The 22,056-nt window shown below is 42.0% G+C and overlaps 1 protein-coding gene across 6 annotated transcripts in view; it reads left to right on the top strand.

The window, feature by feature from the left end:
* kmt2cb (lysine (K)-specific methyltransferase 2Cb) overlaps nucleotides 1-20,895 on the top strand; it is a 75,582-nt gene extending 54,687 nt beyond the window's left edge. For 4 of the 6 annotated variants that reach the window (XM_088014672.1, XM_014990398.2, XM_014990396.2 and 1 more), the window contains 24 exons: nucleotides 2,117-2,430; nucleotides 2,555-4,125; nucleotides 4,214-4,325; nucleotides 4,767-4,833; nucleotides 4,907-4,967; nucleotides 5,113-5,345; nucleotides 6,513-8,135; nucleotides 8,594-8,782; nucleotides 9,326-9,490; nucleotides 9,580-9,709; nucleotides 10,178-10,325; nucleotides 10,412-10,596; nucleotides 10,804-10,940; nucleotides 11,142-11,418; nucleotides 12,550-12,689; nucleotides 13,226-13,339; nucleotides 13,423-14,542; nucleotides 14,632-14,768; nucleotides 14,865-15,007; nucleotides 16,341-16,515; nucleotides 17,170-17,286; nucleotides 17,380-17,453; nucleotides 18,840-18,948; nucleotides 19,022-20,895. In XM_088014672.1, coding sequence (XP_087870798.1) covers nucleotides 2,117-2,430; nucleotides 2,555-4,125; nucleotides 4,214-4,325; nucleotides 4,767-4,833; nucleotides 4,907-4,967; nucleotides 5,113-5,345; nucleotides 6,513-8,135; nucleotides 8,594-8,782; nucleotides 9,326-9,490; nucleotides 9,580-9,709; nucleotides 10,178-10,325; nucleotides 10,412-10,596; nucleotides 10,804-10,940; nucleotides 11,142-11,418; nucleotides 12,550-12,689; nucleotides 13,226-13,339; nucleotides 13,423-14,542; nucleotides 14,632-14,768; nucleotides 14,865-15,007; nucleotides 16,341-16,515; nucleotides 17,170-17,286; nucleotides 17,380-17,453; nucleotides 18,840-18,948; nucleotides 19,022-19,114 — 7,434 coding nt within the window. In that variant the 3' untranslated portion in view covers nucleotides 19,115-20,895. The remainder of the gene's footprint in view (nucleotides 1-2,116; nucleotides 2,431-2,554; nucleotides 4,126-4,213; nucleotides 4,326-4,766; nucleotides 4,834-4,906; nucleotides 4,968-5,112; nucleotides 5,346-6,512; nucleotides 8,136-8,593; nucleotides 8,783-9,325; nucleotides 9,491-9,579; nucleotides 9,710-10,177; nucleotides 10,326-10,411; nucleotides 10,597-10,803; nucleotides 10,941-11,141; nucleotides 11,419-12,549; nucleotides 12,690-13,225; nucleotides 13,340-13,422; nucleotides 14,543-14,631; nucleotides 14,769-14,864; nucleotides 15,008-16,340; nucleotides 16,516-17,169; nucleotides 17,287-17,379; nucleotides 17,454-18,839; nucleotides 18,949-19,021) is intronic. The other 2 variants (XM_014990393.2, XM_014990394.2) reach the window with 2 other exon arrangements.
* Nucleotides 20,896-22,056: the final 1,161 nt, after the last annotated feature.

Here is a 22,056-nt window from a genome sequence, read left to right as displayed (position 1 = left end):
CTCTCCTCGCCGACCGGAGACGGACTGTTTTGTTGACATTCTTTATGTCAACAAAGTGGCTTTAGACATTCATCCGGGGTGCTTCGACTAGGGCTACCAAGGGACCAGCCCCTATACATTTAAACCCGGGGGCGGGGGAAGAGAGACAGGGACTGCGGCGGGAGCATGTCGGTTGGTCTGTATTACCCAGAAGGCAGTTGGGCACAACATCACAACACCAACACCGGGAGTGAAACAATGACTGGGGCAGCCTACTATATAAATTACTTGGGGACCACTTCTTTATTATTACACATCCATATTTGTAGAGTACGGAACAAAGGGACGGGTGGCAACCTTAACTGTAGTGTCTATTCTATGCGCCTTATAATCCGGTGCGCCTTATAGTGCGGAAAATTCGGTATTTGGTGAAGATGTGTTAAACCCTTCAAATCTTTCATTGCGGTTGCATAATCTCACATTGGAAAATTGAGGAAAAAACATTTTTTTGTATTTATTCAGTGGAGGAAAAATTAAATGATTTATAGTTATTAAAAAAGTCAGACAGCTATCACAGTTTTTGGTACATTTTCTCTTAATGCTTTGTACAACCCCCTTTTTGGTAATAAGATAGCAGATATTCTTCTGCTGTAACATTTAACAAATTGGGACTTGCGAAGGCTGGGTTAGGAACTCTGATAGACTTGGAAGAATGTTGTTTTTTGACCATTTTGAAAGACCCAGTCGTACATTTTCAGTTTTATTGGCTTAGAACTCCATCATTTTTTGCCATCCATTCTGTTTCCTGTACATTTGGAAGAGGAAAGGGGCCACAAAGGCACTGCCTTCCAACATGCTTTTCTACTGAGGGAAAAGATGCTTTTGTGCTGAGGGCCATGAAGAGCTTTTCTACTCTCTCCTTTGTTTCACACCAACCCCAGCTGGAGTGCTTGTTGCAGAAAAGCTCCATCATTGTTTCTTCTTTCAAGATGAATCCCAGCAGAGTTTAGTAAACTCCACATTTTTATACTTGATACTAAGACAGGAAATGCCTTCTTCTGGTATCACTCACGAAGACCTGGTTGCATTTAATTGACCTCTAATAATTGATATGGAGACTTGGCGAACCGCAAGTTGCCACTTTTAGCTGGGGTACCCTATGATCTTGCCCAATGTGTTCAATGATGAGAGAAATGTGGCTCTTCATCCAGTTTTGTTGTTACTGGCAAAAAGAAATAAGCCTCTCACATGTTTCCTAGAAACCGAAGTGGAACTCCTCGCACTGTATTATTAGAAGAAGAGCATGTTTGGTTAGCTAGTTTTACTTCTCTGTATGCACTGTACAATGGCTGCTGGAAAAGACAAGTGCTTTATTGTTATTCAGAAACAGCTGGTGCATCCTTGTTGGTTGTGCTGGAGGTTCCACTTCTTCTGCTTCTGAGTCTGACTCTGGGTGAAAGATGTCCAGTTGTACAATTGTAGATCTTTTTGCAGCCATTTTCACGTGTATAAAGTGCAAGTTTGAGTTGGGTGGGGGGCAGAGGGGCTTTATCAGCAGCTTATTTGCAAAAGTGAGAGAAGCTCTAAAACAGCTCATTCTGAAAGGAGCTCAAAATGGACAGAACTGAGCAGGTAAAAAAAAATCATGATATGAGAATGATTTCGTAGAAAAGAAATTTAAGAAACCCGTTTACTTTGGCCTCTGGAGCTACCCAACTTGCTTTAAAGGTCCCTTTTAAGGCTGAATTTAAAAATATAACTTTACTGCTATTTTAAGGCAGTTTTTAGTGGCATAAACAATTTTCTGAGAACCTACCTTTTCTGCAGTGAATCAATGTTCTCAAATTAAAAGTTCAATTTTTGCATTGTTATACTTTCACAAATTTTTGCCAATAAATCATCTCTATCTTGAAAAAAAAAATCCATTGTCAAAATGTTTTTTCTTTTCTTAATGTAAGTTTTAGATCTTTTTACTTGCCCGTTTGCTTGACCTTAAACAGAAGATGCGGAAAAATATCCACAATAGAAAATGGCAATGCTGTAAATACCAAGAATGGAATATATATATATGCATTGAAAAAAATTCTTTGAACATTTCTTGTCCTAATAATGCTTTTTATTTTTCTCTGTTCTGTAGCGTCAACGAATTAGAGAGTTAATCCTCAAGCAACAGCAGCAGAGGACTGCCAACAGACAGGAGAGGGGCCCTCAGGATCCTGCTGGCAACTTAACCCCGGGAACACCACGACCTTGGCCCCATGAGGGCCCTGGCCAACAAGGGGAAATGTTCAACAGGCCTCCTCCACCCTATCCTGGACAAGGACCCACGAGAGGGCCAATGCGATTTCCTGGAAATTTTCCAGGGGATCAGCGAGTCTGCTTCCCTAATGACGGGCAAATCCAGCGGGCACCACATCCTGGAGATCCTAATTTAAGACATCAGGGACCAAGGTTTGAGTCGCAATTTTTTTCTGTGCTTAGTTTTTTAAGAGGTTATTTATTTTTTTTATTTTTTTTTCAAAATCCAATATGTAATACAAAACTTACACTTTTATTTATCTTTCAACCTTTTTAGGTTTGGATTTCCACCTGCAGCTTTAGGTCCTCATGGCCCTCAAGAGTTCTTCCTCAGAGGGGAACACCCAATGCAGGAAGTCCCTCCACAGATGAGAATGCCCATGCCCACCGAGATGGCAAAAGGCATGGGAGGAAGCCCTATGGGTATGCCTCACCACTGCCCGCCACGCAGCGTACCTATGCAGCAACACAACATAATGGGTCAGCATTTCATCGAGCTGCGACACAGAGCTGTAGAAAGCAGGCCCCGCATGCAGTTTCCACCTGGCGCCATGCAAGGAGGCATGGACCCTAATCTCCAGGGTCCGAGGCTGCCGAGCTTTCCCGGACCACATGACTCCAGGTTCCCTTTGAATCAGGGGCCTAAAATGGTGGACTCTCTTCCCGGTCAGTCTGGCCACTTACACCTGTCTGCCAGCTTGGACAATCTTCATCAGCAAACCCAGATGCCAGGAATAAGTGCCATCAAACAAGCTCCCCTAATGAGATCAATGAGCCAACCTGCTTCAAATGAGACCCAGAACATGACATCATCCATCATCCTCTCTGCACCCCCTGCTGGACAGTCTGAGGCTGTCTCGGTGACTAACAGTGAAGCCGTGGAGGAGAAACTAGATGCAGAAGATTCGGCAGTCAAAGATCTTGAGGACGTGGAGGTCAAAGATCTGGTCGATGCTGACTTAGAAAATCTCAATTTGGATCCAGAGGATGGTAAAGACCTGGATCTGGAAACAAATGACCTACACCTCGATGACTTTCTAACATCTGGTAAATTTGACATAATTGCATACACAGACCCCGACTTGGATGATATCAAGAAAGACATGTTCAATGAAGAACTGGATCTCAGTGATCCCATGGATGATAACGCTGAAGCTACGGACATTCCTAAAAGTGCAATCCCTGAAACTGAGCCTTCATCCAGCTCAGCATCTGCCCCGTCAAAGTCAGAGTCCACAGTTGAGCAATCAGCCTCTGAACTTAAGCCGGAAGTACCTGGGAGTCACAGCTCTGACTCCTTGGCACCAGATCAGGAAATTAAAACGGAGGTCAAAGACTGTCAAGGGCCACCTGAAGTGATAGACCAGCAACGACCTGAAAACCCCTCGTCGCAGCAGGGAGTGCTCTCCGACTCCACCCCGGTCCTTTCTAGTTTACTCATTAAGCAGCAGCCTGAGGAGCAATCATTAAATCCAATCATCGACTCCGTCAGTCAGGGAGGTAACCTCATGGCCCAACAGAACCCAGCCGGCGATAATCGGCATACCTCCTCGCTTACAGTGAGTCAAACGATAGCGGACACGGCCACTGCAGGACAACTATCTGCTTCTGGCTTTGGAGCCGACCAACAAGTCGGAGTAGACCAGACCGGTCTAAGCCAAGCCCAGCAGACTGTGTTGAACCAGAATTTGGGTCAGCACAGCCAGCAACAGCGTCCTCTCCTGCTGGAGGAGCAGCCCCTCCTGTTGCAGGACCTCCTTGACCAGGAGAGGCAAGAACAACAGCAGCAGCGTCAGATGCAAGCCATGATCCGACAGCGTTCCAGTGACACCTTCTTCCCCAACATTGGTAGGGTTCTCCGCCAGCCCTTGTAGGATTTTGTGTTAGACACGGCACCTGTGCCTTGATTATATCTGACCGTGCATTTATTTGGCAGATTTCGATGCAATCACTGACCCCATTATGAAAGCCAAGATGGTTGCCTTAAAAGGGATCAATAAAGTCATGGTTCAGAACAGCATGGGGATGGCTCCAATGGTGATGAACAGGTAAAGGCCACTGATTTTACACAGCAGTAATGTTCATACTGACATTGAAATGATTACAGGTGTGACTCAATAAATTAGAAAATCTTTAAGGGGTTAAGTCAGTTCAAACATTTTAGCTTGTGTTTTATTACACAGAGTGAGATTTTTAAATCCCATATAAAATTCTCCAAAACGTTACTTTTAATTGGAAAGAGGACAACTAACCAAGGACGTAAAGAGATCTCTTTAATACAAAAACCTCTCCAGGTTTCTGGTTATGCTGGGTTTCACTTTTTGAATTCAGCAAACAAGTAAACATTTTTTGAAGCACCTGTACTTCATACTAGTAAATAAGTTACTCTCGCAAGGAGATTTTGCATTAGCTGCCTAATAATAACACTACATTCTCCAGCATTAAAATGAGAACATTAACAGGCATTTTATGATAACCTTGTTTCACAGATTCCCTCCCGGTCCTGCACCACCTTGTCCTGAAAGCACCCCCATCCCTCCACAAGTCATTGGACCGGTAATTAATTTTCTAAAGAAAATATCAAAAGTCGGTGTTGTCAGTATAATATATCTGTCAATGTTTGTATCAGGATGGCAAATTGACCCAAGTACCAAGACCAAATCCTCCAAACTTTGGACCAGGATTTGTCAGTAAGTTTTCCAAAGACTTTTTTTTTTTTTTTTTTGTGAAGGATCATTTTTCTGAAGATATGTTATGACTGTAAATGTAAAGGTATTTGTTTTTTTTTTCTGCTGTCAAGTTTTGCTAAGAAAACATCCATCTTTCTTCCATCAGACAACCCTCAGAGGGCTCAGTACGAAGAGTGGCTTCAGGAGACTCAGCAACTACTTCAAATGCAGCAAAAGTTTCTAGAAGAGAAGATCGGAGCTCACAGAAAGTCAAAGAAAGCCCTGTCTGCCAAGCAGAGAACTGCTAAGAAGGCAGGCAGAGAGTTCCCTGAGGAGGATGCTGAGCAGCTCAAACATGTCACAGAGCAGCAGGGTGTAGTGCAGAAGCAACTGGAGCAGGTAAAATGCAAGGCTTGATGAGCTCCACCACTGAGTTCTGTGTGACCTTTATATGCAGGTAGCCATCAGCATAAATATGTTTATCTGCAAGCAAAGCATTTAATTGTCAACGAAGGGATATCATTTATCTGGCGTAGCTGCAGTCTCTTCTGTCAAACCTGCAAAGTATCCACACAGAATAATTCAAACAGAGAAGCATATATAGTATCTCTCTCCTGGAATTGTCAGTGAGTTCAAAATTCCATATAGTGTAATAAAAAATAAAAAAACTTGTATCCAACAGTAAGAACTGCACAGTCTTCAAATGGTCAAGGTATAGAATTTGATTTAATTATTTCCAGGTTTGGAAAAAGTGTTTTCAGACTTTGTCCCATTGAAGACGAGGAATCTAAACTGGTTGCAGTGATCAAAGTCGCCACACCTCCCTCTAATACAGCAGCTCACGAGTTTCAGTTCTGACCAATCTCTAGATATTCAATTATCTATGCATTAATCTGTCTGTCCATCCACCAATTTCAGTCCATTTAACTTTCCATCCATTCAGTCAACCTTCCAGTTAACCCAGCCTTCTATCAAGCGACTTATCCTTCTGTCTGTCTGTTCATCTGCTCATCCATCCAACCCTCATTTCAGGATATTTATCACTGATTCATCCATGTCTCTTGCTAGTCATCTGTTCATTCTGTCCAACTGAGAATACGTCTATTATTTCTTTCCATCTATCGTTTAAATCACTGTCCATCCTTTCCTCCATACATCTCTCCAACAGCTACTCATGTGTTCATTCGTCTTTCTATTCATCCACAAATCCATCTGCCATGAACATTCACTTGTTTTCTTTTCATCTTTCTATCCATTTATTTATCTACCCTTTTGGGGGTTTATGTAGGTTTAATCTCTTTATTCAATATCTAAAGCCTTCAAAAATATTGTAGTCTGGCAAACTTTACCATTCCTTCTTAAGCTAAGAATGGTAAAATACAAGTTGTAGCATACTCGCACGTATACTGCAGTTTTTATAATGAATATTTTTTTAAATTAAATATTAACCATTGACTGAAATATCAAAATATTTTAGATTTTTTTTTTTAGAAGTCTGGTGAAGCACAATGTAGGGAACTCTGAATCCTTCATCACGCTGATGAAACCGTTTTCATCTTTCATCAGATTCGCAAGCAGCAAAAAGAGCACGCCGAGCTTATCGAGGAGTACAGAGTGAAACAGCAGCAGAACAACATGACCCCCATCATGCCCGCTATTCACTCAGCGGCGGGCAATCACGGCATGGTTCCTGGCGGCCCGCCGATGGTCCAGCCTCCCATGAACCCCATGATGCAGATGCCTCTTCACCCTGGCCAACCAAACGCAGCACCACGCATGCCCAACCCTCCGCCGGGCTGGCATTCTGGGGCTGCAATGCCTCTGGGTGGACCGGGGATGCCACCCATGATGCCCCCTCAGGTAGCTGCTCCAGGTTCGGCTCAGCCCCTTCAGATGCCGGTGGGTAGCATCTCTCAGCACTCGCAGATGCCCGTTGAGCCCCAAGGCACACCTGCCCCGCCGGGCGCGGTTAAACCGATGCAGGCGGGTGGTGTGAAGTTTGACGACAACAACCCCTTCAGCGAAGGTTTCCAGGAGCGCGAGAGGCGGGAGAGGCTCAGGGAGCAGCAGGAGAGGCAGCGCGTGCAGCTCATGCAGGAAGTGGAGCGTCAGAGAGCTCTGAAGCATCGCATGGAAATGGAGCAGCAAGGGTTGATGGCCCCAGATGGCAGCGGTGCACCTCTCGCTCAGATGCCGTTTTTCAATTCTGAGCTGCCGCAAGACTTCATGCAACCCCAGAGGCCCCCGCTGCAGCAGCCACAACAGCTTGGACCGATGTTTCCCCAGCAGCAGGCCATGCAGCGCAGCTTGGGCTCGCCGCCTGGAACGTTCATTCAGGGTGACCGAAGACCAATGATGGGCAATGGGATGATGCCCCCGGACACGGGCCCAGGTTTAGGGCCAGACGGCGTCGCCATACCAGGACCTAACTTCCCCCATGCTCAGCCGAGGCCCCGCCAGTTCAGTGGACCAGGAATGATGCCTCAGATGCCCGGAGAGGGTCCTCCGTTTGATTCTGCCACACCGCTTCCATCCAACTTTCCAGGCTCAGGTCAATCTCTCATCCAACTCTACTCCAACATCATTCCAGATGAAAAAGGGAAAAAGAAAAGAAACCGCAAAAAGAAGAAAGATGATGACGCCGACTCAGTCAAGACACCTTCGACTCCGCACTCGGACCTCACAGCCCCCCTAACGCCGTGTGTCTCCGACACCTCCTCGACCCCGACCAGAAACACCCACGTCTTTGGCGATCAGGACCTGTCCAGGTCTCCGTTGCTGGGGTCTTCCACGCCCAGCCATTCAGAGCTGGAGAGGCAGCTTTCTGGTGGACAGTCTGGTCATCCAGCATCAGACGTGTCGAGGACGCAGGCTCAGGAGCACGAGAGGATCCTCAGTAACATAAAGCTGGAGCAGACCGATGCCGCTGAATGCGATGGGTCCTTCAACTCAGAGATGAACTCTGTGAAGGAAGAAAAGAACAAAGGGAACATGTCCCCATTCCTCGCTGGACAGAGTCCAAACAAGGGAGAGGCTGGCAATGAGCTGCTGAAACACCTGCTGAAGAACAAGAACACACCTCCACCTGGCCTGTCACAGCAGCGGTCAGAGGACAGCCTGCGCTCAGAGGAGGAGGAGGCCACCGACTGCAAAACCCTGCTGAGGCAAAGCTCCATGGACAGCAACGGGGTCAGTGTTTGTTTATCCTATCGCTGTAGAGAACATATCAACACAGTGAACAATAGGCATAAAATGTTTTACCAATATTTTACATCAACCAAAAGTACAAACTTATATTTTAGAGTTTTCTGCGACATGGAACGTAAGCAAAAGCCAGAGGTCAGATCTGGTACTTTGCCTCTTGCATTAGAAACTGACCGATTTCAGAGGAGGATCGGAAATGGTTTTGTGTGATTTCAATGAAATTCAAATTGAAATGCACTTTTTGTTTCATTGTCCTTTTATATATTATGCTTAGAAACTGAGATTTCTTTTACATGGACGATGAAGATAAACTTACGCTATTCTCGTATTACACTTTCAGTTACCTCAGTATGTTTCAAAAGCTTGGCACCTTCGGAAGAGGACAGAGCACAGAAAAAATAAACTATACTTTTAATGCAACTATTTTTATTTTCCAAATTCAGGCCTACTCTGACGGAACCTTGGAGTTTCCTGGCTCTCTGCTTCCTGAACAAGACAAGAAGAAAGGGAGGAATAAGAGACCACCAAAGGGAGGAGAGAAGCCCGCTCGCTACAAGAAGAGAAAGAAGGAAGGAGACGACAGGCAGCTGATCCATTCAGGTCCTGACACCGTTATGACACAAATCAAACAAGTAAGATTGCTTTTACTCTTTTCTTTCTTCTAGTCACTTTTTTGGTCAAACAGCTGGGGAAAAAAAAAAAAAGTTTTGAATTTTCATTTTAATGAATCAGAAAATAATTGAAAAGTTTATTGATTTTTAGCAAAACTTCCATAGATTAATTGCACACAAAGTGACATGTTTAATTTAAAATATGCCTTTCTGGTTATTTTGATGACTATGTGGCTTAGCTCTATGAATACACACACAAAAATTTGTTTTTATGCATATTTTTAATTTGCTGGATTGTAGCTTAAAGAATGCTAACTCCAGCTGTCACCGACTTCCTCCTCAAGCACTGTAAACAAAAAAAGGTGATTGGTAAAGCAGCTTTCTGTTCACACTGCTGTATCTGAGCATATTGATAGAAAGTAGACTCGCAGGGAAAACTATATCTAAATTAGTTTTCTGTGTTTTCAGTAAAGCTTTGTTTTTTGTTAGTAACTAAATACACAGTTTCCATGTCCGTCGTTATCCTTAATCTCATAATTGTTTTGTTTCTTTGTCTTCACACAGCAGCTTTCCCTGCTGCCCCTCATGGAACCATTGATTGGAGTGAACTTTGCCCATTTTGCTCCCTACGGCAGCGGCCAGCTCAACGGCGAAAACCTTTTGTCTGGTACTTTTGGCAGCGCCTCGCTGGACGGAGTCTCAGATTATTACTCCCAATTGGCCTATAAGGTGGGTATTCATTGCTGCAGAAAAACTGTAAAACACAAGAGTTTGTGTTCATAACGTGTGCCGCCTTTGCACTGGTTGTGAATCTGCAGCAGAATAACTTGAGCAATCCACCAACACCACCGGCGTCTCTCCCTCCAACCCCACCGCCTGTGAATCGACAGAAAATGATCAACGGTTTTGCGACGACTGAAGAGCTGGCCAGCAAAGCTGCTGCCATGGGTAAACATTTAGCAGCACACAGCTACGTTTCTGAAGACAACTACATCACAGCTCACCATTTGTACCAGTTGTTTATATGCACAGTGGACAACAAAAGTATTCGTACCACTCGAACATATTCACATTTTATCAAATCGCAGCCACAATTGTCAGGGTGTTTACATGCTGAGGTGGTACATGATTTGGAAGTGTAAGGAGAAATAAATGTCTTTTCCTAAATGTTTTGCAAATATAAAATGAAAAAGGTTTTACATTCATACTTGGTAGAATCTTTCACTACAGATACAGCAGCACATCCTTAGGGGTGATCATCAGCTTTGCACATCTAGAGAAAAATCACCTCTTCACCTTTGTGGAAAAAAAAAAATGCTTAATTTGTTTTTCCTTTTTCTCCAATTACTTTACTATTAACTAATAATGCTTTCAGTATTGCTATAATATGGAAGTTATTTTTCCATTAATTTCCAGTTTCCAAAGGTCTGGTGCCCAAGCCACTCCACGTCCCGTTTAGAGCTGAGGAAGATCTTTTAGCCCGGGCCATCGCTCAGGGACCCAAAACTGTGGATGTCCCAGCTTCTCTTCCCACCCCTCCTCATAACAACCAGGAGGAGCTCAGGTATCGAATCAGTAACACTCATTTATAAGTGGGTCATTCGCTTCGGCTGTATGGTTTTTGACTGTCGCTTTCTTTCGCGACACCAGCAATAGAGGACAGGAGCCGTGCAAGGACAGGGATTCACCTGACAGCTTCGTTCCCTCCTCATCTCCCGAGAGCGTGGTTGGCATGGAGATCAGTCGCTACCCAGACCTGTCTCTGGTGAAGGAAGAGCCACCATCGCCGTGCTTGTCTCCTGTGCTCCCCATGCTGCCTGCCCCCGACGGGAAAGGTGAACACCCACAACATCCTACATAATTCAATCAAACATAATTAATTACCTCATAATTAATTAGAATTTATGAGGTAGTTTTAACACAGAACTCAAGCTTCTAAGCCATTTTGTGCAGTTGTTTTTTTTTTGTTGTTTTTTTTATCTGGACCCAGTCTTATTCATTTTTCCGTTGTTGTTGTTTTTTTTTTTTTTTTTACTCTTCAGGGTCAGAGATCAAACTGCAGGATATCAAGACTGAACCTTCTTCGATGTTCTTTGGCTCCCCCTTTGGCCCCATGTCTAACGACTCCAAACAAGGGCTGGTTTCTGTTGCTATCACACTGAGACCAGCTGCAGCCGAGGTAAGCTGGCTGTATGGCTGCTTCAGCTAAAGTATTATCATCAGATCTAGTCATGATCTGCTCAGTTCCGGTCTTTTGGAGTATGGAGACTGTAGGTGGGGATAAAATTATAATTTCAGGGTTAGAGTGATGTTTCAAAACAAATATTACAAGATAAAAATGATTTAAATTTGATTGTATGTATGCGTGCCTCTCTTTTAGAACATCACAGGTGTGGTAGCGGCCATTTCAGACCTCCTGTGCGTGAAGATCCCCAGCAGCTATGAGGTCAGCAGCACCCCGGACAGGCCTCCTCTGTCTATGGGCCCTCGCATGGGTCCCCACGGGATGGAGCCGCGGCCTCCCATGTTCTTCCACGGGCCAGGGGACCACGCCGTGCTCCACGGTCGGCCCGGACAGATGATGCGTCCCAGCGGGCCACAGGGAATGATGCAGCAGCAGCAGCCACATCCTTTCCATTTCCATCCCAACAGCCCAGGTGAGAGAGAGAGTGAGACCGAATTAAACAAGAGTGTCGCTGAGAGTGCTGTAATTGAAATGTCATTTCTAATTTAGCTGTACGTGATGAGGCTGTGTGGAAGAATGCAGCAGTCGCTTCTCTGTGTGTAGTTTTTTTTTTTTTTTCTTCTTTTAAACCCGAAGGTGATTAAATTCTGCTTTTTTCTAAGAGGGACTTGTTGTACGTGCAGTAGTCAAACACGTTCAAAAATTTTCAATTAAATATGATTTGAGTGAATCGCAGCTGTGACGGTTTGCACTGCTTTCTTTCTTATCCTGAAAGTTCATTCTTTTTTTTTCTTTTTTTTTTTGACATGTTGATCCTATGTCTTTCTTACATGATGCAAATAGTGCCAAGGACAAGTTTACTCACATTAAACATTAGATTAAATTTCATCATTTCGATGTTCTTGAACCATTTTAAATGGAATGATCCTGACAAACAGAATTTAAGCAATAATTATGGGGAACTTCTGTAAATCCGCAAACTCGTCTTCTAGAGAAACCCGGCCCTGTTTGTCGTAAGCAGCAAACTCCTGGCATAATTCGAACTGGATAATTGACCACTTTTCTCATTAGAAATAATAGAGCTCACTGAAAATGGCTTCTTGAAACAGACCTGCTTTTAAAGCAGAGTCAGCACATTTTAAAAGGTTTGAAGTGTAAGCCATTTCAGAAGCTTAAAACAACCAGAACAAAACTGCTCCTGTTATGCGTTTTATGATCATTATTCTGTTGGAGAACCCAGCTCCTTTGTTCAATTCATTAGTTCTACTTGTAAGAAGATAAACCCTCGGCCCGATGCCACCACCGTGCTTAGAAGGTTCATCTCGACTCCTTCAAATGTTTTCGTCAGAGTAGATCCAGAATGTTCTAGCAGCTCCTGGCGACTGTGTTGAGTCAGAACGTTATGGGTTTGATTCCATCTTCTTCTCTCTTAAATGTTGATGAGCGCTTGGACAAGTTGCCTACCATTCTGCATATTGATGTATGAATATAGAACAGAATAGAACAGAAAATTATATAGAGATACTAACCCATACCGTCTCTGCTGTTGATTAATATTGATGCCAGAATGCATTTTAAAAAAAATCAATATTTGTTGCCTCAGGTGCCGCTGTGGCTCGAGGAGCTGACCATAAGACTCCTGCCAGTGCTGGATGTAAACCCCACTGGTGCTGCCACTGCAAAGTGGTAGTTCTGGGAAACGGAGTTCAGAAAGCCATCAAAGATCTCCCTGCTCGCATGAAGGTACCAAACAAACTCTCATCCTACACAAAATATGCATAATCTATCAAAAATGAACTTTCAGACTTGTTCAGTGCTGCGGTATCCAACTAAAGTTAAATGTTTTTTTTGTTTGTTTGTTTTTTTCTTTTTTCCTCCCCTCCCTTTTCGGGTGGTAAATTTAATACGTATATCATGCTTGCTTTTGAAACTCAGCAGTGCTCTCTGGGTTAATAATATATCCTTCTGGCAATCAGACACTTGATTGAGATTTCAGCTCTCGGATAGAAAAAAGCCCCTCAAAAGGCTGCTTCACATTGATTTTATTTATTTATTTTCTAAGAGCTGAATGTAAGATGGTCTAAGGGCAAGTTTATTGACCATGCAAGCTTCATTGAATCTAAAATATTATCTGCTCTCATACCGAAGGCCAACATCTCTGCAGTAATACCGAACATATTATTTTATATTATTAGTCCTGGCTGCTGAAGTTAAATCGGTCTCAGATCTGTTGGCTGGGTGAAGCATTCAGTTTCTTCATCTTTTTTGCTTTATATTAGGAGTATCAAGGCCGTTTGAGATCGGATGAAAACCTGGTCTTCTGTAGTCAAAGCTGTTTCCTTCTCTACTGTTCCTCATCGTCCCCTCAGTCCAGACCCACCACAGAGACGAAGGTTTGTATCGTTCTAACCCATGCAGTTTAAACCTGCGTGGACCGAGTAACAACTGTTTGCTGTATTTCCTCTGACATTTTCAGGAGTCTATGTCCCTTCTTCCTGCCTCTGACCAAAGCGAGAGCTTTTGCAAAACTCAGCATCAGTACAACAACAACATGTCCTCGCTGGACGTCCATTGCCTCGCCCAGCTCCAGCCCAAAATGTCTCCTCCATCTACTCCGCCCATCCCCTTCCCTACAGCTGGAGAAACGCCCAAGTCTGAGAGCAAAGCCGACGCCCTTAAGGTGACAGTGAAGCTTAAGGCCCGGCCACGGTCCCACGACGGCTGGCACCAGGGAAAGAGACAGAAAGGCCTCCGCTGGAGAAAGTGGAGCGTTCAGGTGGTTTTACCGCCGAGGATGAATTCGCAGCTTCCAGAGGAAGATAAGATTGACGAGCTCCTGAAGAAACTAGGAGCGTCCCTGCGCCCTCCGTCTTTGCTCAAAGATAAGAGGCGGTGCTGTTTCTGTCACCAGTTTGGAGACGGGATCACCGACGGGCCGGCCAGGCTGCTCAACCTAGACCTCGACGTGTGGGTTCACCTGAACTGTGCTCTGTGGTCAACCGAGGTGTACGAGACGCAAGCCGGCGCCCTCATCAACGTGGAGCTTGCGCTGCGCCGCGGCCAGACGATACGCTGCGCCTACTGCCAGCAAACCGGAGCCACCAGCGGCTGCCACCGCCTACGCTGTACCAACGTCTATCATTTCACCTGTGCTCTGCAAGCCCAGTGCACCTTCTTTAAAGACAAGACCATGCTCTGTCACGCCCACAGGCCCCGGGGAACAGCAGGGCAAGCCTTGGAGCACGAGCTGCGCTGCTTTGCCGTGTTCCGACGCGTCTACGTTCAAAGAGACGAAGTGCGACAGATCGCCACGGCCGTGCAGCAGCCAGAGTTGGGCTACACATTTCGAGTGGGGAGCCTGGTGCTGCACGCGATAGGACAACTCACCCCGTTACAGATGTCTGCCTTCCATTCACCGACCACCATCTTTCCCGTTGGCTACGAGGCTTGTCGCATTTACTGGAGCATGCGCCACGGCAACCGCCGCTGTCGTTATGTCTGTTCAGTTGAAGACAATGACGGGTTTCCAGAATTTACAATCAGAGTCGTTGAACAAGGCTACCAAGACTTGATCCTGACGGACACCTCTCCTAAAGGTAAAGAAAGTAACAATTTCTTTACTTCTTTGTTTTTTTTTCCCTGAGTTTAGTTTGTTCCTAAGCAGCTTGTGTTTTATTTCAATTAGGAGTTTGGGATAAAGTGCTTGGTCCAGTTTCTGACAAAAGAGCAGAGTCTGGCACTCTGAGGCTCTTTCCTGTGTATCTGAAAGGAGAGGATCTGTTTGGACTCACAGTCCCCGCAGTCACCAGAATTACTGAATCGGTTTGTACCTAAATTTGTGTTCCTGTTGCTTTAAGAGTTAAAAATATTGGCAAACATCTAAACTATGTCCTTCGTCCTTGTGCTGCTTCGCTCCAGCTCCCAGGAGTGGAGGCGTGTTTCAGGTACTCTTTCCGTTACGGGCGCAACCCTCTTGTGGAATTACCGCTCATGTTCAATCCAGCGGGGTGTGCACGCGCAGAACCAAGAACAAACTCCTCCCACACTTTGCTGGTGATAAGGTAACTAAGAAAATTAGCTTCTATGCCTGTTTAAAACTGAAGAAATGAAAGAGAACTTTCAGTTATATTTTTGAAGTATATGTGGGTCTCTTTTCATGCATTTCCGTACAGAATAGTGGATACACAGCGAGACCAAGGGTGTGGAATTCACCCCTTTACTTTTGCATTACTTTTCTTGTTACATCACCATATTTAGGGATCAACTGGTCGTCTTAAATACAATTTCAAATCTCTCTCAGTGCCCCCAAGTGGTCAGACATTCATCTACCAAATCAGTCAGTCAGAAAGTAGGTCAAGCTGTCAGTTTCAAGCATCCAACATGCCAAGGCTAGTGGATTCTGAGCAGATAGAATACAGTGCCAAATGCCTTGTAAGCACCGTTTCCCAGTGCCATGCAGTCATTCCACATCATTGAAACAAAAGGATGATGCACAACGCTGTAATAAAGTAAGGAAATTGTAATTCCAGCAAAAGTTCAGAGTGATTCCGGTAAGTTATGTGGACCACACCCAGCTGTTGAGGGGAAATAATACAAGAGTTGTAGAAGCTGAAGCGTAGGAAAAATGGAGGGTGCTAAAGGTAGTCATTTAAGGCTCCAACTTATTTTAGTTATTAAATTTTTTTAAAATAACCAGCATGCTAATGGCACTGTAGCTAAAGTTAATGAATATTTGCTAATTTTGGTCAGTTTTTATAGAAGAAAATAATTATTGTGATCACGATAAATGTTGCTGGCTAACTCTAAAATGATCGGAAGCTGTTTGGGATTATAGCTTTTTCTTTCCACCATGCCACCATCATTAAATATATTATTAAAATATGATTAAATCCATATTTAATCATATCTAAATATGGATTTAATCAAGTAGGCTATTTCTGTCAGCCTGAAATAGCCTACTTGACAATGGATAAAGTCTAATTTCATAGCAGTGATTGTGTTTCTGAACCTCTGTCTGCAATGGCTGATTTATTTCCCAAAAGACAAGCCAATTTAATACTTGTTGTTTTTATAACTGTTGTGATAAATGCCACAAAATGTCAAGATAAAATGTTCTGTCCACGTTGCTGATTCCCATTAGCTGCTGTGGTGTTGCATATGTTGGCATCAGCTGAATTGCCAATATTGGCCTGTTAGCCTGTCGCCAGCCGAGTATTTTAAAAGTAAATTGGCTGAAATAGAAAGTGTGCAGAAGCACTTGAATGCCAAATAAACATATGAGAATACCAACAGACCCACGATAGTATGAACGCTTTACAAGATGAACTCAATGAAGCAAAATTGTAGCGTTGGCGCTAATATGTCTCCTTTTTCTCACTTTCCCTCAAAATGCAGGCCTCAGCCACAGGTTGTGTCCAGCAGCAGTGCCAGGTCTAATCAAAATGTGGCGCAGGGAGAAGGCGGTGTTCCTCACAGCAAGACTCCAGTTGTGCACCCCAGGTCCTCCCAGTACCGCTGGATGAAGAGCGAGTGGAGAAGTAATGTGTATTTGGCTTGCTCCCGCATCCAGGTGACTGAACTACAGTTCATTGAAGCTTCTGGTTTTAAAGGGCTTTAGGGCTTTTGCAAGGTCTTTAAATTTACAGAGTTCCTGCACCGCCTTGAATTGCTTTTACAATTTTACAGATCTGGATAAGTGACTAAAGAAAAGACAATAAAGAATGTTAAAGGTTTTAAATCTTTTTGTTACTTTGTTATTCTGGTATCCAAACTGTAAAATGTCTAAAGAATAAGGGTAAACACACTGATTTTTTATTTTATTTTGTATTTTTAATTTAGAAAATTAAAAAGAAAAATTAAATTTTTGGACCAAGTTTTACTGTAGGCCCTTTCTTTGTATATTTAGGTAATTGCACAATCCACTACTAGCTTATAAGTGTATCTTTAACAGGGCTGGCTGGAGAACAATTATTTGAAAACTTGGCTAAAAACCAATCAAAAGTAATGCTTAACATGTAAAGTAGGTAACGTTGGTGTACTAGCTCTGATCTCAGATACCAGAATTGAAAAGCATTGTTGGGCTGACATAGTTACATGCATCTTACTTTAAATAGAAAATATCTTAAATATAATTTTTAAATCTTGTTTTTTTTTTTTTTTTTTTGTAATGTAATAAACACTTAAAGACATAATGTAACATAATGCTTACATGATATCTACACAGGGCCTGGGGCTGTTTGCTGCTAGAGACATCGAAAAGCAAACCATGGTGATCGAGTACAACGGAACTGTCCTCCGAAATGAGGTTGCCATCAGGAAGGCGAAGGTTTACCGATCTCAGGTAAATAAAAAAATAAAAAAACTACATAATTAAGTCACGTTTTGACTTGATCTTTAATTGAAAATAACAGTTTATTTTCATATTCCTTTACAGAACCGAGCAGTGTTCATGTTCCGCATCGACAGCGAGCATGTTGTGGATGCCACTCAAAGTGGAGGGCTTGCCAGGTCTGAAATTTACCAAATTATATCGATGTAGCTGTAAATCAAAAACCTGTTAGTTTTATATCTGTTTTTGTTTGATATTTGATTTTTGATGAGTCACTTCACGTGTGTTGTGTGCGTGCGCGCGCGTGTGTGTGTGTGTGTGTGTCTGAATTACAATTTCAAAGTTAGAGATAGTTAAAGTTGATGTTGCTAAAGTTTTGCCCTAAAGGTGGATGTAGCTGTACATAGGCGCGCTCCAACAGCGGGAACCATTTCCAGTGAACAAAGTAGTTTTCTAGGTTGTTATTTTAACCTGGTTGTTTCAGCTGCAACCAGAGCCAAATCAGGTTGCCGTGGTATTGACTAACCCTGAAAACACAGCATTAAGCCCATTCAGTCATACTTAATATCAGTATTTTACAAAGGTCTTCATTAAAATAGAGTGAGAAAAATTACTAGATTTATTGGAAATATTCTTTACATGAAGTGTGGACTTCTACTTTAGGTTTACTATGGCGGCAGAGAGAGTAAACATGCTCATTTAAGCCTGTGTGTAATTTATGTTTTTTTTTTTTTTTTTAGATGTGCAACTTAACCTTAAATTTGTAAGAAATCTATAAATATTAGAAAGTTATTCCGTCTTTAGAGTGATCTGAATTCTGTTTCAAACGTGTGACCCCTTCTCAGTGGTCACACATAATCATTGTGTGTAGAGCATTGGTTACTATCTCAGCAGTGATTTTTTTTTTCTCTCTTGTGCTCTAAAAGCAGCTGGAAAATCTCAGGTTTAAGCGGCCGGGTTTAGAAACTTACCATGCACCATATTTATCAAACCCTTCATGACATTATTATAGACAGTTCATAGGTCATTCTCTGTTTGCTTCCTCTGTAAAGCATAGCTTGAATTAATTGCCACTACAAATCGTGCTGATTTATCTCATGAGCGTAACGTTAAACTTTGTCTGAGGTTAGAACATCTTTAAATACGTCTCTGTTGGCTAGTATGTGCTGTGTACTGCTCTTCTTGCTTGTAACACAAACTAATGTTCCTGCAGCCACACACTGAAAACAGGTGGTTTCAATTGTACTCCGTATAAAAACTCTCCATTAAGGTTCAAATAAAAAAGGCAGTATTTTCCAGATCTTGAGTACGGACAAGAATGGAAAAACATTTGTATTTGCAGACCTTAGACTCTATTCCACTGCCCTCCTCCTGTTCTCATTCCATATTTAAAGCCTTCCCCTCTGTAAAACGATCTTCCATTTGTGGAGTTTTTATTTTAGTATTAGCAAATACTTGTAAAGGACTGGGAGCTTGAAAGGTTGGAGAAGTGTGGAGTTCCTATGTGAAGACTCTTTAGGAACCATGTGTAAGAACAGATGTTTTGTTTTATTATTGTTCCTTAGATACATCAACCATTCTTGCGCCCCTAACTGTGTCGCTGAGGTGGTTACATTCGAGAGAGGCTACAAAATCATCATCAGCTGTATTCGCAGAGTTGAAAAAGGAGAAGAGGTGAGTATCCAGAAGCTGCTGCACGAATACAGTGTCAAAGCTCAGTAACAAATTTCCCTGCCTTGTTTTTCAGCTGTGTTTTGACTATCAGTTCGACGCCATCGAAGGCCAGCACAAGATTGCTTGCCAATGCCGAGCTCCTGAGTGCAGGAAGTGGATTAACTGAGCTAAACATCAAAACCATTCCTTGCTTGAGCGAGTGAGTGTCATGATCTCTGCACAGAGGAAGAATAAAAGCTCCACGCTGCAGTCGATGTAACAAAATAAAAAACAAAAAATGTAAAAAAAAAAAAAAAAAAAAAAAATCAACAGAAGGGTTGAAGGCTAGTTCATGAGGATCATGGGAGTGGGGAGGGAAAAAAGCTGGTCTGGAGGAGGAGAAATCCAACACGGTAGCAGGATGTGACTTGTGCCATATGTAAAAGAGGCTTTTGTCGTCCACAATGCCTCCATCTGTCTGTATGTATCTGCTCGTATATTTGTGGTGTACATGGGGGGGTGCAGAATCCACCAGCGAATGAGAAAGCACTGTGCAGGGTGCGGCCTTACTGCTAACTAAGGGCAGGCCCTTTTTGTTATATAATAATGTATGCCGTTAGACTAAATGTAGACATCACTGAATGAGGAATGTACAGCAACGAATACCGTGAAGGGAATATTAACTTGCACTAAAGAAAAAGAAAAAAAAAAGAAAAACAAAAACATACACACAGAAAAACTTTTAAATACTTGATTCCATGAGTCAGTTGTATCATAGGTCTCCGTCATGTGATTTGTGTGGAATTTGAGAGGTTTTGTATTTATTACTGAGTGAGTGAATTTTATTCTCAAAATGATGAGATTGAGTTTAAAGAAGGCTATTGTTTTTGAAGATTGAAGATGACATGCTGTTACTTTTGTACAAATGTATATAAAGAAAACTATAGGAATAACCGACCAAATACTACCTTAACCTTCTTGATGTTTGGATGTTTTTAAAATCGTTTCTTTTTACTGTTTTGTTTTTATTTGTCATTGAAATTTATTTAAGATGGACGTTATTTCCGTTTGAGAGTATATATTATGATTATTCTGTACAGAATTTGTAAAATAACCACAATAATTCACAAAGTATTTTTGTTGTATTAAAAGTAAGGTATTGTAGCGTAGTGTTTTTTGTGACTTACACATACTTTGACCACTCGAAAGAAATATTTTTGTTGACTAACGAGTTATCAGTTACAGAATCGAGAAGAAGAAGAAAAAAAGGATCATTGTGATCCGTTTGCTGTTAATCAGGTCTGATTTTAAAGAACTGTGAATTAGGAGTTGCAACCCCCCAAAAAAAAAAAAAAAAAAAAGAAACAGCTTTTTAACTTTTTATCTTAAACAAGAGCAGCAAAGTGTTTTTACTTACTTTACTTTTTCGGGGGGAAAAGGTGCAAACATCTAATCATGTATAACGTAGATGAACCAGTGTGCGACAGAGAGAATTGTATGTGGAACCAACAGTCGTTCTACCTTTTCTTGGACAGAAACGGAGTTCTGCTTAATCAAAAATATTTCTTATACTGACACTTCACAAGTCACATGCTTAGAAACAGACGAGTTTTTGCGTGCACAATTTCAAGTCGACTGTAAAATTTTGCAGACAGTCTTAGAACTTGTAATGTATATGGCATGTATTTTTTTAACTTTCTGAAAACTCAATTGTATATATTTTCTCAATGAATGGTTGTAACAAAATTGTTTCTTGGATATTTTTCTTCTCTTGTATGATATTACATTATCCTGCCAGTGTGTTTGTGCTACATTTTCTTGGTCGTGTAAAGTAGTCAAGATTTTTTTTCTTCTTCTTCTTTTTGTTGTTTATTTTTGAAAATGCCTTTTGAAGTGTACAGAGTACGAGGTTTGGATTTTGTGGAATTTAGAAACATTTACAAAAATAAACTATTTTACATGTTAAAAGTTGTCTCTGTTTTTAGAGGGCTCACTTTTAGGACTATTGCTCATAGGTCGCTGGCTCGCCGGATGAATTATAAGTGAATCAAAAATCATTTTCATACCACATTAGAATTTAAATAATTTGAAATTATTCTCTTAAATCTCAAAAACAAGGCTTGGATAATTGAGATTAATCATGCAAGAATTTTCATAAGGACTCAACGCTAAATTCTGTTGATTATTCTCGTCTACATATATTTAACCCAGAGAAGAAAGTTTGCTTGAGGTTGAACACCTTAAAAACCAGGATTGTTGATGTTAGAAAGTTTATGATATTGTCTAAAATGTTTAGAGACACGGATCCTGAGTTTCTCAAGAATTGGACACCAAACCATTGACTTGACTGCAAAAGACCTACATCAGCCTCTGAGGTTTCACATTCTTACACGAAACCTCAGACACTGAGTAAGTCTACATATTAAACACTGAAGAGCTCCATACTTGAACTCCAGAAATGCATCATTACTGACCAAAAGCACAAGAAAATTCAGCTTCTGTTTGCTCTCAGCCATATAAATAAGCCAGAGAGATCTTGGGGATTCCTTTTTGCAGCGCAATGAATCAATACTGAAACTTTTTTTTTTTTTTTTGCCAGTAAATCAGAGGTTGTCTGTAGGAGGAAAAATAAAGATCACACTGCCTACAGTGAAGTATGTTGGTGGTCAGTGATCCTCTGGGACTGGAAACCTGCAGCAGTAGAGGCAATTCAATCAAGAGTCAGAAAATGTCATGTGCTTTGAGAGAGCTTGCACTTTAGGTGTCATTGATGCCTTAAACATAATGATCCCAAACATCTGAAACTTGTTAGTTCTGGAAAATACTGGAATGGTCATCTAATTTTCTTAACAAGAAGTCTATTGAAAATCTCTGGCAGGATTAAAAAAAAAAAAAAAAAGGTGGTTCCAACACAATAGCTGAGTGTAATGTTAAATTGAAGGTTATTGTCAAAGAGGAGTGGGCTAAGATTCTCCAGGAACCCTGCCAGAAACAATCTGTCTACAAATTATATTTACAAAAGGGGGTTCTAGCAAAAACAAAATTGTATAGAAAAAAATGTATTTACACTTTCAGATGTATCCCTGTTTGTTTTATCCATCCAGCCATAACTTTGCCCATTACTCATGC

The sequence above is a fragment of the Poecilia mexicana genome, unplaced genomic scaffold (genome assembly GCF_051168715.1).
Source record: "Poecilia mexicana isolate PSO_F unplaced genomic scaffold, ASM5116871v1 scaffold_17, whole genome shotgun sequence".
Classification (NCBI taxonomy): domain Eukaryota; kingdom Metazoa; phylum Chordata; class Actinopteri; order Cyprinodontiformes; family Poeciliidae; genus Poecilia; species Poecilia mexicana.
Note: the sequence above shows the minus strand (reverse complement) of the source record. Positions and strands in the feature narration are given on the sequence as shown.